The sequence below is a fragment of the Diabrotica undecimpunctata genome, chromosome 6 (genome assembly GCF_040954645.1).
Source record: "Diabrotica undecimpunctata isolate CICGRU chromosome 6, icDiaUnde3, whole genome shotgun sequence".
In the NCBI taxonomy this organism is placed as follows: domain Eukaryota; kingdom Metazoa; phylum Arthropoda; class Insecta; order Coleoptera; family Chrysomelidae; genus Diabrotica; species Diabrotica undecimpunctata.
The window spans coordinates 133808877-133825730 of NC_092808.1; the positions used below are offsets into that span (position 1 = coordinate 133808877).

The window sequence follows — 16854 nt, forward strand, 5'->3', positions numbered from 1 at the left end:
GTCGAATATATATAAATTTTATGTTATATTTATTTATTCGGCTGTTTCCGATAATTGATTTATTTTCTATAAACTATCAGCAATTTTCATTAACCCATTAGCGCCTGAATTTAATTTTTACTAAGTTTTCGATTGAATGAAATAAAATGACCTGTTAAATAACTTAAATAATATCTAAGACAGAGGAGGAAATTGAGCCAGGGATCTGAAATTTATGGTTAATATTATTTATTAGTTTATGGCCTAACGTCTGAAACATTTTCTAATTTACGGTAATAGGTATGGTTATTTATAAATTTTTAGTTTTTTATTTTAGTTTTTCATTGAGTGGCAAGATCACCTCTCTGGAGCGGTGGTTAAGGTTTTAGCCAGAACACGGTTAATCCAGCACTACCCTTTGGTCTTCTGGCCTAGTATCCTGGCCAGGATGTCTTGTTCCGTGACGTAGATGTCAAAAAAAGATTTCCCCCACCGTTGCCTGTCAGAATTCAATGGATACCTTCTTAGGCTCTTATTGGAATATCTGGCAATTGCCAAATTTAAAAAAAAAAATCCCCTTTCTGATGGCCCCAATTGTTATATTGAGGTCATCGTATGTGCAGAACGCAAAACTTGTTTCACTTCGTGTACATCTGATGTTAGTATTTCTGTATTGACTAGCCTAACCTCTACATTTGAACGAAGTTGAGACCCAGTCAAGATATCGATAGTACCACCATCTTCATCCCCAGAATCCTCATCAGTCAATTCGGCTGCCTCTGGAGGTTCTATGAAAATTTCCTCTATGTCATCAACAAATGCCATAAAGAAGTGAAGTTTTAGATTCATTGAAAAAAATCAAAAATATAAATGCTACAGAGTTTATTTATAAATAAATCAATAATTAAAATAAATAGGTAATTACGTGCACGTAAAAGCCTAGCGTTACATAAATGAAACACTGAACTTTTGATCAGTATAAATCACCCAATTTTGAAAAGTATGAGATTGTTTCTAAATTACATGAATATATGACTAAATTACTAACCAAATCTAAAAAAATTGTTATAGTAATTATTCTAATTACAATTTTAATGTACTTACTCGAATTGAACAACAGGTTCCATTTTGTAAAAGAGAATAGTATAAATTTGACACCTTGTTAGCACCAAATACGTTAACTAAACTAAACAAAACTTGTGTGGACGTGAACAGTAATGCCGATATCTGTCCATTAGTAGCTCTACAAAAAAATTTACTATGGATAAATTAAATTTTGCCCTGCATTACATAATATGTAACTCTAGGCACTAATGGGTTAACCATCTTATCATTCTCTTTATTATTAAGCAAGATAGGCTACTTTAATTACTTATTTTTCTCAATAGTAGGGTAGATTTATAAATTTTATCTTTTAGATTTATTGGAATCCGTCTGTTACCAAAATACCATTGACCTGCCATTTCATTCATCCCGCTCCAGCTACTGAATCATCTACATGTATTTTCCCACTACGTTTACTACTACTATTACTTTTCACAACAATTTTACCATCCAAATCTATAATCTGGTGTGTAGTAATAATTGTATGTTCAAATGAGCATTCTGGATCCTCTATTTTCATCCTACAAACTTTTTCTTCAAGAGCGTCTCCTCAATTTTCCAGCCGTTATTCTCAATTCTAATTCCATTTCCTACTAACATCAGATCATCAATATACATGAAACAGCAAGGAATGTCGCTTTGAAATTTCGATGTTATCTAATGCAAGACTAAAAGAATTTAGTTTCACATGAAAGGTATTAGTTATCTTCATCATACATATCTTTCGCAATCTGCACGCACTCACCGGGATCTGTCTTATGGGTAAATTTCCTGCATTTATTACAATATTTAATGGCCATATTTAATATTTATATTTAATGACCTCTAAATAACATGCTTGTATCAATACCATACCAATATGGCAAGCTCTTCAACCATGAAGTCTTTCTTCGTCCTGGACTGCGTTTGCCTGCTATTTGCCCTGGCATAATATTTCGTATGTTCAGATCCAGACCGGCTTCCTTAGAGCTCTCAACGACATTGTCCTCTGTGATCACAAGCTCTCAAGAGCCTGTGATTCGAAACCGTCTACTAAAACTGATGTTGTTTGATTCCAATACAAATTGGCAATTATGCGAACGTATCTGTCATCCAAGCCAATGTCTTATAGAACTTTCATCAATATAGAGTGCTGAACACGATTAAATTCCTTTTGGAAGTCAAAAAAATAACAGTATATGCCTACAGATAAATTACGATCTTTGAGCAAGTACGTTTATCTCAAACTGTGCCTCTCTCGTTACAAACCCGTTACAGAAACCAAACTATGCGTAACTTAGGTATTCCTCGCATTTATTATAGATATGGCCATGTATTACCTTTAGTAAAATGTTCAATAAATGGCCTGACAAACTGATGGTTCTATAATCAGCACAAGTTTTTGCTGTTTTCTTCTTAGATAGAACTATGAACAATGAATTGAATCCACCATTAGGTAAGTGTCTATTGATATAAATGGTATTGAAAAACGAAGTTCTAGCCTCTAAAACATTTTTCCTACACATCATGGAAATGATGTGTAGGAAATGTGTTTCCACACATGGATGTGTTTCCACACAATGGAAAAACATCATGTATAAGGTTGTATTGGAATATCAATTTCTATTTAATTGGAAATTCATCAGGACCAGCCGCTTTGCCATTTTATGATGATTGTATGGCTTATATTACCTCAGTGCGTGTTATTAGAGCTCCTTTGCAGTTAGTAACATCCGAACTTGAACTATTACTCCCTATCATCTTCGTATAGGTTCGTAATGTTCGAATAGCAGTTTAATTTCATTTCATTAATTAAACATGAGTGTCCCTGTATACAAGCATGCTATTTAGGGTGACAGTAAATAAAATTAAGATAGCTATGATGGTAACCAACGTTCTGAAAGGACAGGGTACATGAAGAAGAAGACCCTGTATAGGATTTTCAGCTTCTTCGGTGTTTGTATTGAATGTGGTTTTGGAGTACAAAGGCAAACAGCATAAAAAAAACGTCACTGGGTCGTGTAAAACGTGTAGCGATGAACGCTACAATTTCGTTGATTGCTATTGTCCCGTCAGCCGTTTTTATGTCTCTATCCGACTTCAGAACTAGTGTACTGCACTAAAATTCTGTCATCGGCTGGTTGCGTTAACGGCGAGGTCACTTTTTTTAAGTGAAATAAGGACTTCTTTCACTGTCTTGCCAGAGTGTACGTCTTTGAATTGTGTTAGTGTGTGTATGTGTTGTGTACTGACTCGACGATGTCTACAACTGTGTTCTCTAGTGACCATTGTTTCTGCAAGTGGTCTTTAAGTCTACGATCAACTTCAGTACTAGTGTAATGCTTTATAATTCTGCCATTGATCGTTTGCGTTAACGGCCAGGCCTCGATACACAGCTTTAATCAAATGTCGAGTCAGTTGAGAAAATAGTTGCGGCCATTTCCTCGGGGGACGGACAGGTATCATTGAGTAGTGAGTTTGGGAAAAGGGCAAAAAACCAATCTCCCCCTGTCCGGAGTAAGGAAGAAGGATTTGGTTAGAGATGGGTACGGAAAGCTAGTGGAGTAGCTTCAAGGATGTCAGCGTACTCACCCGGGAGGCTGTCAATGCAGGATTGCATTAGAATGGACGGAAGATAAGGTTTTTTGTTTTTTGGCTTGGGGGTTCGTACGTGACCAAGCAACGTAAAGAACAGGAACTGTTAAGATATTCCTGTTCCAATATCGTTGTTTCACTGTTTGGTTTTGCTTCCCTCACTCGTTTCACTTACCTATTACTGTTCATTAGTGTTACTTGACCAAACTACTCTAATTTGTTTCTCCTTTAAATAACTTATTATAAATAATTTAAAACACTCAAGCGAAAAATATTAAGCAATAAAAATTTAAAGAAGAAAAAAATTTAAACATAGTATATAAAATACGCAATATCTTTGTGTTTGAGTGTAGAATTTCAAGAATATATATTTTGACATATTCTTGCTTGCCCAAATATGTCTTTAGACAGAACATTACACATTATTGGAAGCAAAGAGAGAGAGCTAACATTTCTAAGACTATTGTAAATTAAATCGGCTTATAATCTTAATTAATTTCGTGTAATAAATACATCAATAGAAATCCATCGAGACGTAAATTTAAAGGAAAAACTAAATTTAACTCGCATTATATATCTACACACATAGCAAAACATTCTTTCGTACGTTTTGAAGTCTAACAGTCGATGCATCAGTATCAATATTGAATTGAAAATGCATTTTCCCTTTATGCTTATTTTATTTGTCTTATTGTTTCAGTGACTTGGGCCGTGTCGGAAGATAGCAGCAGAGACACGAGGGAAGGGGAAGACGTGACTTTAGAGTGCAGGTTTCCACCTCAACCCTCCAGAGACACTCTAACATATTATTGGGCCAAGAACAATAAGCAGACGCACGACAATGTCGCTATAGGACATGTTCCTCTGGATGCCAATTACAAGTGAGTTTTATTTTCTTTTGATTCCTCTTTATTTTTAATAGGAATATTGGATAAAATACAATGTGGTTTTATGAATTTTAGAAAGATGTAATAATTCTTAAAAATAATTTAAAAATGTTAAAAATTGAACTGAATATTTTTTATTGTTAATTTTGATTAAATTTTTAGTCTGATGAATAATATAACCCGGCAATTGATTAATAAAAAGTTTATTGAACAATAAGCCTGAGAATATTAACAAAACATGTGCTTACATCTAACAGTTGACAAGAAGTGTCATAACCTAAAAAACAAAATTCTTCTCTTTTCAAATCACATATTACATTAGTTCAGGAGCTTACTTTAATACTCCCACTTAATCAAGATGTGACGACAAATATAAAAAAAATAAACAAATTAACAAATAAGAAGTTAAATTGACAAATTCAACTTATTCAATAAATTGTTGAAAACTGTCTTTGACAACATTTTGGTGAAAAAATCGGCTAACTGATTGCTTGAATTGACATAGCTTACACATATATTCTTGTTTTCTTCTTCTAGGGCCATTGCCTAGCATAAATACATATCCACTAATAGATTTTTTTGTATCTAGACAGCCATCATAGTCTGCATCAGTGTAGCCTATTACCTTGATTTGTATAGTTTTTTTGTACATAATTTTATAATGAGTAGTATAATACAGATATATAAAAATTCGTTTTACTGCTGCATGTTCATCACTCCAAGCATTAAAGAATCTGCTTACCTGATTAACTGCAAATATAATATCTGGACGACTGGTTGTTGCTAGAAATATTAGTGAACCAACAGCCTCACGATATGGCAAAGATTTATTACAATATAAAATGTTTCCTTTAGACATAGATACGCTAAGCTCAACAGGAATCTTTAATGGATTAGCTTTAGTCATAATACATTTACTAAGAAGTTTTTCTATATAATTATGTTGATGAATAGCAATAGTATCCGCACTAACATCATCAAGTCAAACAAAATGTTTAAGTTCATTAATAGCACTTTCTGATTTTGACATGACAAGTCCATCATCAACATAAATTGCTAAATAAGTTTCAGCATTTGCAAAATTGTCAACAAAAACACATTGATCACATTTTAATTGTCTAAAATCAAATTTATTAAGAAAAGATAAAAACTTCTGATTTCAGCATCTTGGTGATTGCTCGAGTCCATATAAGCTTTTATTCAATTTACACACTAAGTTCTGTGATTTCTTACTTTCAAAACCAGTTGGCTGCTTCATGTACACACATATGGCAAGTTACCATACAGAAATGCAGTCTGTACATCAAAATTAGCAAGTCTAAAGTCCTTTTCTACTGCTAACGATAACTAAATTCGCACTGAGTCATACCGCACAACCGGCGCGAAAGTGTCTTCATAGTCTATTCCACGTTCTGCGTGCAACCAAACGTGCGTTATAGCCAACGTGATTACCATCTAAGTCAGTCTCGGACTGACTCGATCAGCACGATATAATCACTTATTGTCTATTACTTCTGCATCATTGGGCAATTTTACCAAGTCCCATGTGTTACTAAACTTAAGGGCATCTATTTTTTCCTCCATTGCTTGTTGCCACTTGCTAGAATCCTCACAATTTATTGCATCTTCATAAGTTATAGGTTCAAATGTTTCACACAGTAATTTGCTACACCATAATAGCCAGGCTTAGACAGTGTATTTCTGTTGCTCAACTGTCTTTAATTAATATTATTATCTTCGGCATCATAGTACAGATTGCAATCAAAATCCTCATCATCATGGTATGTTGCTCGAGAACTACTACCTTGTGACATTTCTAAACTTGTTCTTCATTGTCACATTCTTGAATATCATACATAGCATTATAGTCTCTTTCTCATTATTATCTAAGATTTCAAATTTTAACCTAAAAATTTCTTTCTTATTTTCAATTGTTTAATTTTTATTATAATTTACATTGCAGCTCACTTCAATTCTTCTCTTCTTATAATACCAAAATCTATAATTTGATGAATATCAATCATATCCAACAAACAATAATATTCTTGATTTTGAATCGAAACTTCTTACGGAACTGTGATGGTATCAACATGTAAGGCACCTAAATGGCATTATTAAAATATTAAGTAAATGCCCCTCAAAGTTTTAAAATAAAATTTGCTTTTCACATAATATGATGACAAACACAACTTATGGCGTATATATACAAGGAAAATTAGTTTACGGATTTTAATATCAGATGTCGCTATTTCCGTCTATACGAAGCCATGTTAGAGTTGCTTCCTAAGACAGAAAGGATTTATTTTCACGTTCAGAGGGACTGTGAAAGCCGTTCTGAAGAGACCTATTAGGTCGAAATACGTATAAGCGGATGCACAGGCGCCCTGTACGTGAAATCAAATCTTAACTGTCTTTTTCCTTTTTATTCCGATATACTCTGTACGAGTACTAGAAACCAATTCGCTAAGAATTTTGCTTAGTTGAGGAGATATGTTGTGGAATGCAATTTTTAGATCCCCCATACTTATCTCTAATAACATCTTCATCAACGTCTGTTTTGCCTTGCAATTCTTAGAAGGCACAGATTAAAGCAAAGTTCTGAATTTGGTTTTGAAAATTAGTTTACGGATTTTATTATCTGGTAAACTTATTTTATGAAGAAACCAGTTTTTGTGAAACTGGTTTCTTCATAACTGAAGTTTGAGGTGAAGTTTGTTCAGAATCGTTTACTGTTCGAAACGATTTATTTTTGTAATTTAGTGCATTTGTCTTGAAATTTTACCAGCAAATTTTACTTTGGTATCCATTATGCGTTACGTTCATATCCTCTGGCTAGTAAGCCCATGTATTGACTCATCAATGTCCCATTGCGTTTATGATAATGTTCCTCCTTGATATAGCCTTCATGATTAGTTAAAATATAATATAAAAAATTGATAGTTTTGTAAATAAACTAATCTTTATTTTTTTTTATTATAATTTTGATGGTATTAAATTAATTAATTTAATTTCATTTTGAAAATTAAGTATGTATTCGCATTTACAGATCCTAACAATATTTGGTAACTTATTTAAAATTCGACGATTGAATTTGTTCATTTGAATAATTGTATTATATTGTATACAGTCTACAGTCGATAGGCATTATCGTTGATATATGCAGATTTTGATCCGAGAATTTACTTCACAAACAAAATCTCAACGCATGGATGTAGGTATATTTAGTTAAGGATGTTTCTTTTGTGCTAATCAGTACGGACTCTGTGTGAACGTACATTGTTTTGCAATTAAATTAAGCAATGTTCGTGATAAAAGAACTTATGCAATTTTAATTCCTGGAAAGTTGAGTATTACTCGTATATATAGCAAATATTTATTGTTAACGTGTGAATGAACTGTATAAATTATATATTCTACAATTTATAGATTAATCCGATTTTCTTACTGTGTTGACCACGTATTTGTATTAGCTAACTTATAATCCGATTTCAGAAAGTTTGGTACAGCATCAAATTATTAGAGTAGGTCGGGTCTGCTATATTCAATTCGTAAAAAACTAAAACTATTTTAGAAAAATACATAAAAAAATGTTTTAAGATAGCTTAATTCTTCAATACTCTTCCAGTTTAAATCATAATGTTTTTCTATCAATTTTCTAAAATCAACTGCTTTTTCTTGTTTTACTTGTAAAGTAAATCTTTGCCTTTTAAAGCACGTGGTCTAAGAGATTTATTTATTAAAAGCTGTTTCAACATCCTATTTCCTGATGTATTGCTACAAAGTATGTAATAATGTTACTCGATCTTCACTTGCTTTAAGTCCACTTGCAGTTTTTTCATCCTTTGCGATGTAAGTACGATTGGGTATTTTTTTCCAATACAGTCCCGTTTCATCAGCGTTAAATACTTGATCGGCACAATAGTCCCCATCTTCAATAATTTTCGCTAGCTCCTGTGGAAATATTTTTGCTGCTGCTTTATTTGCTGTAGCACTCTCTCTTGTGATCTTAATATTATGAAATGTATTTTTTTTAATGAACCCGATTAGCCATCCTTTGCTAGCTGAGAATTTTTTACCAGCTTGGGAAGGGGAATTTGGTGGCTTTAACTGTTTCATTAACAGAAGAGCTTTTTCCAGGATTAAACAACCACTTACAGGAATTCTTCTTTGAATTAGTTCCTTAATCCAAATTGCGATGGCTCTTTCTGTTCTTTTTTTTTGCCTTATGCACATACGATGACCTCAATATAACAATTGGGGTCATCAGAAAGTGGAGAGAATATATTCTGTTCAATCCAGAACTCGCTGGTTTCCCTCTTTCGCATTGTGTATGTAAATCCCCATAGAAATGATAAGCAAGACGATCGTATGAAATTCTATTTAAAAATAAGTAAAATCAATAAACAAATTACATACATTTAATTACAAATCCTTTATATCTGCAATTTAATACGCGTGACAAGTGCATTAAGAAAGGAGAATGAATTAACGTACAAACACAGCTGTTTGGAACTAAATATGATACGATGTATACATCACACAAACCGCTTGTCTCCAGACGAAATCATAACAGGTATATGCTAGAATATGATACGACAGGCAATACCAAAGTCAATGCAATAGAATACTTTTGTGTATATATAAAGGTAAACGAACTAAACAATATTATAAGTAATATACTCGTACATAGTTACACATATCAATTAATAGTAAAATAAAATATACAATTAAACTATACAATAAATACGCTAAAATGAATGTTTATATATACGTAAAATGATCTTTAAAGTTCAAATCACGACACAATATGAAATAGCTAGTTCATGATGAATTTCTTAACAATATGCATATACCAGTAAATAAAACAAAACAAAGTTCTAAACTAATATGAAATCTATATACCAAGTAAACGTACTTGGTATATGCAGCAACAAGATAAATGGTGTATTGTACCTTACCCAATGAAATGATAGCACCAACCGCTATCGCAAAAGACGTCTTCAGCGACGTACAGGAACCACAAAAATTGATAATGGACCAACCTGCGCACCCTTACTGCATAAAACAACTGTCTCGATCACAAGACCGAAGCGAAGTGTCTCAGGTACTCTTAACCCAAACGCACGTCTGTCTCATATGGCATATGGAACTCATCTCTTATCTCAAATACATGTTTGTGATATTTCGCAGATGGCTCGTCTTGTAAATTACTTAGTTTTTAAAACAGCTGTATTATTCGTACAGGGAATCCGGGGAGAATCAAAACTACCACAAAGTCTGTTAATATATAAATGTTTATATGTCGTTGCGAAACTGCAACACTTTTGGCGTTTAATTTTGTACCAGAAATTATTGATTTTCTTATGGCAACTTCATTCTTCTTAATTGCTGTTACAGTTAATTCGCTTAAATTAAAATGTTTTCCAATTACCGCAGATAATTAAAATTACAATTTTCGTTTCCAACGTAATTGATTGTCTTTAATGATTTTTTTCTTCGTTGGACGAAATAAAATCTTAAAAAAAGAAATAAAAAAAATTAAACTTACGATATTGAGATGGCCAGAACCTCTTCTAATGAAAAATAAAACTTTACGAGCATAATACGAAAATAATACTGCAACTTGGAATCAGCAAAATTTTTAACAATTTATTATAAAACGAAGCACTGCAAAGAGAAAAATTATTTTAAAACAATAACAGGTTATACCTTTCAATGCGAAACGCAATGATGTAATAGGTACATCATGTAACAAGGGAATCCCCGAATTGCAAAGGCTCACTTTACTGACATCTGTATGTGAATAGTTAATATTTAATTATAATAGTTAATAATAAAAATTTTTGGATTAAATACAAACCGCACAACTTTAGAATCGCATACAATTTTCCCATAAAAAGAGACCTAACTGTAATAGGAGTTTTCGAAAAAGCAGATCAGCTTCAAAAGTCATATTTTACATTGAGGCAAACTGAGTATAGTTGCTATGAGTATAATATTCTTATACATGTCCTTATACATTTCAAACAAGTGTATTGTAAACCTCAGCAGAGAAACTCAACTTAGCCGTTAATGAATAGAAATCAAAGTACATGAAATTTATAGTACATCAAACAAGATTAAGAAAACGGTAATCTGCAAGATCAACGAGAATGCAGATAACTTCCTAGAATTAAAACAAGTTGAGAACTATCATACATGAAAGCGGAAAAGATTACTGGGAACTAGACGCAAGAATACATAAAGGAAATATTAAGACAGGAGATTTACACAAAATCCTTACATCCAAAATGTGTCAAAACTTGCCAAAATACATAGATAAAAACAGTTTTGAGACCGACTGTTCTCTATGCAAGCGAACCATGGGTGATAAACCCAAAACAACAAGAAAAAACAAATGTAAAGGAAAGCAAATATTGGGAACAATTTTTTTGGTTTTACAGAGGGTATATAGAAGAAAAACCAATGCCGAGATCATGAATGTTTTTAAAGAGCCTGCGATATCAGAATCAGTAAAAGCATCAAGATTAAGATGATTGAGACATTTAAAAAGAATGAAAGAAGAAAGAATACCCAAAAATACTAATAAATATAGAGATGTATGACAAAAGAAGAGTAGGTCGATCAAGAAAAAGGTGATTAGATGAAGCAGAAAATACCTTAAAGAGAAAGGTGTTAGAAATTGGAGAGGAAAAACTAAGGACAAGCTAAATCATTGGAGTAGTATATATATACAAAAGTTTGTAGTTTATTTCATTCTGTAGGACTATCATCTTGACTATCTTGACTAAGACTACACTGACTGTCCACGTACATTTACAATAGAGTTCACATGATCGACCAACAATGAATTGCATTAGCATTAACATTGTATTTTTATTTGAATATAAGGATCGCCATATATGTCTTGTTATCACCTACTCTTTTAAAGACTAACCACTTTACAAACTCTTAAATAAAAATAAACCCGAAACTAGTGTCAATATAGAAAATGACAATTGCTAGATCTGAGTTACTGGTTAAATAAATAGTATTAATCAGAAAAAAAAGCTAATTAATACAGTACAAAGAATAAAAATCAATTCAAAAAGGAATAAACAGAAAGTGGGAATGGTCAAAAAAAGAAATATGACAATAGAAAGATATGAAGGACTTCTAATGTGTGCCCCACGTTGAGCACCAAATTTTTGATGACTTGTGTCCTCTTCCCCAAAGGTAAGAGATCGAAATAGGAAAAAATCAATATTATTAATAATTTTCGTTATCGGCAGAGGTAAACGCTAAATATACAGAACTGTTGTGTAACATTTATTAATGATATATTTAATGATAGAGGATACGTTGTTGGAGATTTATAATGAAAAAATTAAAAACTAAAATACAATTATTTGAATAGGATCAGAATATAGGATAGAAAACAGCAGAACACGAAATGAAAATTTTGATTGTACTAAAAGAAATGTAGCGTTTATACCTTGTAGAATCGACAATTAGGACGCTCAGAAAACAACTGAATAGCTTTGTCGACTACAAAATACGAATTGCAATAAACGTTTCTCCAATAATTTACGTTTCCAATTACGTTTCTCCGTAAATTTTGAGTAGCAGTAAAATAAAAGATTTTTATTCTTTTTGCAAAGAAAGTCAGGTAGTCTTGTTTTTGCATCATTATATCAAAATAAAGTCATAGTAAATGGTGGTACCTAGGGCTATTTTCGGCAGGGCTCAAGACCAAAAGGAAGGCCACGGAAATGGTTGGAGAATGAAGTGGCAACACATGCACAAAATTTGCTAGACGTGAGAACCTAAAGAAGATCGACGCGGAACCGGCAAAGTTGGAGACATAGTTTGGAGGAGGCCAAGGCCCGATTTGGGCTATTGGAGAGAGAGAGAGAGAGAGAGAGAGAGAGAGAGAGAGAGAGAGAGAGAGAGAGAGAGAGAGAGAGACAGAGAGAGAGAGAGAGAGACAGAGAGAGAGAGAGAGAGACAGAGAGAGAGAGAGAGAGAGACAGAGAGAGAGACAGAGAGAGAAGGAGACAGAGAGAGAGAGAGAGAGACAGAGAGAGAGAGAGAGAGAGAGACAGAGAGAGAAGGAGACAGAGAGAGAGAGAGAGAGAGAGAATTGGTGGTATTATAAACACATATCTCTATAATAAAATAGCAACAAGGCAGTGCTTTTGTGATTAAAATACAATAAAATAAGAAGGGGAAACATAGCATATTATCTCTAGAAAAAACTTATTTTTTCAGTTCATTTATGTATTACACACTAACTGAAACAGAAATATTACTAAATAAAACTATCACCTTGTATTCTATTCATTATGAATCATTCGTACTTTACGGTATGCTGCTTGAACCTTTCACACAGACAATATTTTAAATTTGAGTTGTTATCTAGAGACGCCAATATTGGAAATCTTCCATTATATTGCGTCTATTTTTCATTTTAAAGTAACAACAATTTTCAAAGAAATATTTCTTGCATTATATTCGCCTCATCGTCTTTTATCCAATTACTCTTTACAAATTAGATATAGATATGGTAGGTTGGTTCTCATAATTGATGATTACGTATCTGTTACTAATTATTTTTAAAAGTTTGTTAGCTGTATTTGGTTTTGATGGATCTGCTGATGGCAGATTTTTTAATAGAGATATATACCTACTTTTCTGCTAATAAGGACAAAACCACTAATTGCTAGTTAGCTCTCTGTTTTATGTCGGTGGGAATTGCAAACCTAATATACAAGGTCTGTTCTGATAAGGCTTTTAATTAATTTCTTGAAGCTTTTAAAAAAATACAAAAAAATCAATTGAAAACTTTTTTTTTTAAATATCTATAAAATTGTAATCAATCGATTTATTCCATATTTGAAGAAAATAGCGATTTAATATTATACAGTGCCCGTGTAAAGCGTTGCAAGTAAGATGTTCAAAAGGAATAATAAAAAAAAATACACATAAACATCAAATGTAAATTTCATCAATATATTGTATCGAAAATAAGAAAAAATATATATAAAATGTAAAATTCATTAAGATACTGTATCCACACAACGTTGTGTTCTTTAATTCTAGGAATCAAATAAGAAAAGCTGTTTCTATTTAAAAACCGATAAATTTTTAAAACACCTTTATCTCCCCATAACGGTCTTTTGAAAATTTATTTTGCAATTTGACAGGACTTCCTCTTCTTGAAATTCTGTTTCTCCTAGTTCAAGATACTCTCCTCCTGGGTCGGTTTTTACCTAAAGAAATTATCTCTTATCGAACTAAAATATTGAAAATCATAAAACTCTCCAAATTGGTGGCCTCCTAAAGAAAAACATCGACAACCTCGCCTCAGATAATTTGTTGTATTAAAAAAAACTTACAATTTGTTTGAAAATAACTTATTTGTACTGCTTGGCTGCTACCACAAAAACTTAACGACTTTTCCTACTATTCACTTCTTATCAAACCGGCAAAAAACACAAAAATTTATTTTTCTTTATTAACTTTGCGAAGAAAATCAAAACAACCTTTCTCTTCCAAATCTCGTATTAAAATCCTCTCCTTTTCCAAAACCAAACTTCTCGTTTTCTTTCATACCATTTCCTAAAATCTCTTCCTTGATCAATCAACACACTCCAATGAAAAAACATATCTTTCCTACTCTTTATTTCGGCTAATTCTCTTCCTCTGTCTCCTCCTTTTGTTTTATTATACACACAGCATAGTACCCGCTTTTAGCTTGACAACAAAATCTACGTCATACACTTATTTGGAATACTCCAAAGTCAAACTCTATCGTTGTCGGCGGTCTTAGAAGACAATTTTTCTCTATTGTCCATTGTTCCGTAAAATTTTTATATCTCACATTTTGTTCTTTCAAATCAATTGATAATTAATCGTTCGTGGAATCACTTTTAATTATTAAAAACGCAGTTTCACTGGAGTTCCTTTCTGTCTTTCTTCTTCCTCTTGGTGACCATTCCCAAATCTGTTTTGGCACTTCCGTCGTTCATGCGTTGTAATAATAATGGTGAGTGTTTTACATCCATTATCCCTCTAATTCTTTCGTTTGTCACCTTTTCTATTGTCGATCTTTCTGCTTTTCTTCAGTTCTCTTCAGAGAAATCAATCTCAGTAGCAGTAATGATCTTTTCTGTTTTATCTTTGATCTACCGTACTTCACTTCCATATATTATGCTATTATACTCTTGATAATGAACTTATAGAACCTTTTTTTTTATGTTCTGATCCCAAATTAAGCATAGAGATATCTTGCCTGCTCTGCTTATTTCCTTCTTTTATTGCCTTGTCAAGTGTTCCATTTTTAGTTATCTATATGCATAGGTACTTCTGTTCTGGTCAGCATTCAATTTCTTTTCCATCTTCCAATATTATGTGTTCGTCATCTTCTCCTATATACAATATTTTTGTCTTCCATGTGTTGACTTCCAAACACCATATTTATTTTAATTGGTTAAAAATAAGACGTACATTTTAACAGTTTTTTTATGTTTACGTGAGCTTGAACAGAGATAACACACATATGTATTGTATTGTTGATTGACTGGAATAAAAAGAAATAATTTTCTGCCAAATTAGTGTTGAATGAAATATCGATTTAATCTTTAGAGTCATCAAAAAGTAGCGAGCTTGATCTAAATTATTTTTACTCTGGATGAAAGTGTATACATGTTTGTCTATTAAGAGCAGCTCAATATAGACCCCAATTGACCATAACGTCCTATAGATGCATCTTCCCCCATTTTCCTAGATACGTTTTTCGTATTATTAAGTTTTCCGTTCTTCTGGACTAACGAGTTGTACAATTGCCTTTGATTATAGTTCTCTAAACCTGTTTAGCGAAAATAGTTAACTTATTTTTGTTAAAATTCCTAAGGATTTCTTTCTCTCCATTTCAGCAGCGAAATAAGTGCGGTATGTCGTAATTTTAAATGCCATATTTTTTGTTTTCCTTACGCTTATATATTAAAAGATTAATCGAGATCATATAAAATTTATTCATGAAAATGCAATTTATAGTTTAATTTAAAGTCAGCACTATTTATTCCTTTTTCACAACAGCCCTGCCGTAAATCTCATTCAGAAGTTACTTTATCAGCATTCTTACCAGGCGTATATTGTTTTTTTATAATTACCCACCAGTTCCAGAATATAATAGTAGAACAAAGTAAGTTGAAATTTGCAATTCAATATTTTATCGTGTTTTACTTAAAGTATGTGGTAAGATTTACATCAATGTAGGAGAGTATAATACATACTCTTGTATTTGGAATTTTTGGCTATTTCTGTTATTTTTGAAAATGAATCACATTTACAGCATTACTTAATATACGGGATAGTGTATGACTAAAATTTTCATTGAGGTACAAATGATTTTTTATGGAAAATCTTTTTGTTTTGCATGCCATATTTTGTATTGAATCCATAATATATACTGCGCAGCAAAAGTTTGGGATATTGTCAATATAATGGTAATGGTTTCTTAATATTGTTCTGGCGCTATTTTCTTGTGGCATTTTAAAGTAATTACTATTTAAATGGGAATAAGCCACAATTAAAGGTTAAAGTAAGTTTATTGACGTTTTAATTTCCACTTCGAAAATCGTTCTCATATATAATTATATTAAAATACTAATGTTTGTATTTCGAGAACGATTTCCGAAGTAGAAATTGAAACGTCAACAAACTTATCTTAACCTTTAATTGTGGCTTATTCCCATTTAAATAGTAATTAATGGTAATGGTACCTCATTTTCCATCAATTATTTGGAAGTATCCAGGAACAATTAAAAATCATTCAAGTTTTTAAAGAACATAAAAATTTGAGGCCTTATGAAGAGAATCAGACCAAAAAACATTTTAAATATTGACAAAGCACCTGTACAGCCATTTGAAAATGACCTTTGTTCTCTCAAATGGGATAAACAATTATATTTTTTTAAAAACTACTCGACCGATTGTGCCCATCTTTTGCAAATGTAGTAACTACATAAAAATGCACATTATTAAATGTGTTTTAAATGTTTTTATCGTTTATTTTAATAATTATAAACAATGTAAAAACATGCTTACTTTCGGGTATAATTTGCAAGAACTTTTTTTTTTTATAAACATTTTTTAATTAAAAAAATCTCTTTCTAATTAAAATAACGTAGTAGTAAGCAACGAAACAAAAAGACTAAACAACAAAAGACTACCAAAGAGAATTGAAATACTATTATGAAAATAATACCTCAATCAACCATGGAAACTTATCGTCTATGCTTCGCCTAGCTCAGTCTCTCAAGTGTGA

At 32.1% G+C, this 16854-nt stretch overlaps 1 protein-coding gene across 1 annotated transcript in view; it reads left to right on the top strand.

Moving 5' to 3' along the window:
- Positions 1-16854, top strand: part of ed (hemicentin protein echinoid) — a 319891-nt gene that overhangs the window by 139916 nt on the left and 163121 nt on the right. Inside the window, exon 2 of the mRNA XM_072535433.1 lies at positions 4358-4538. Coding sequence (XP_072391534.1) covers positions 4358-4538 — 181 coding nt within the window. The remainder of the gene's footprint in view (positions 1-4357; positions 4539-16854) is intronic.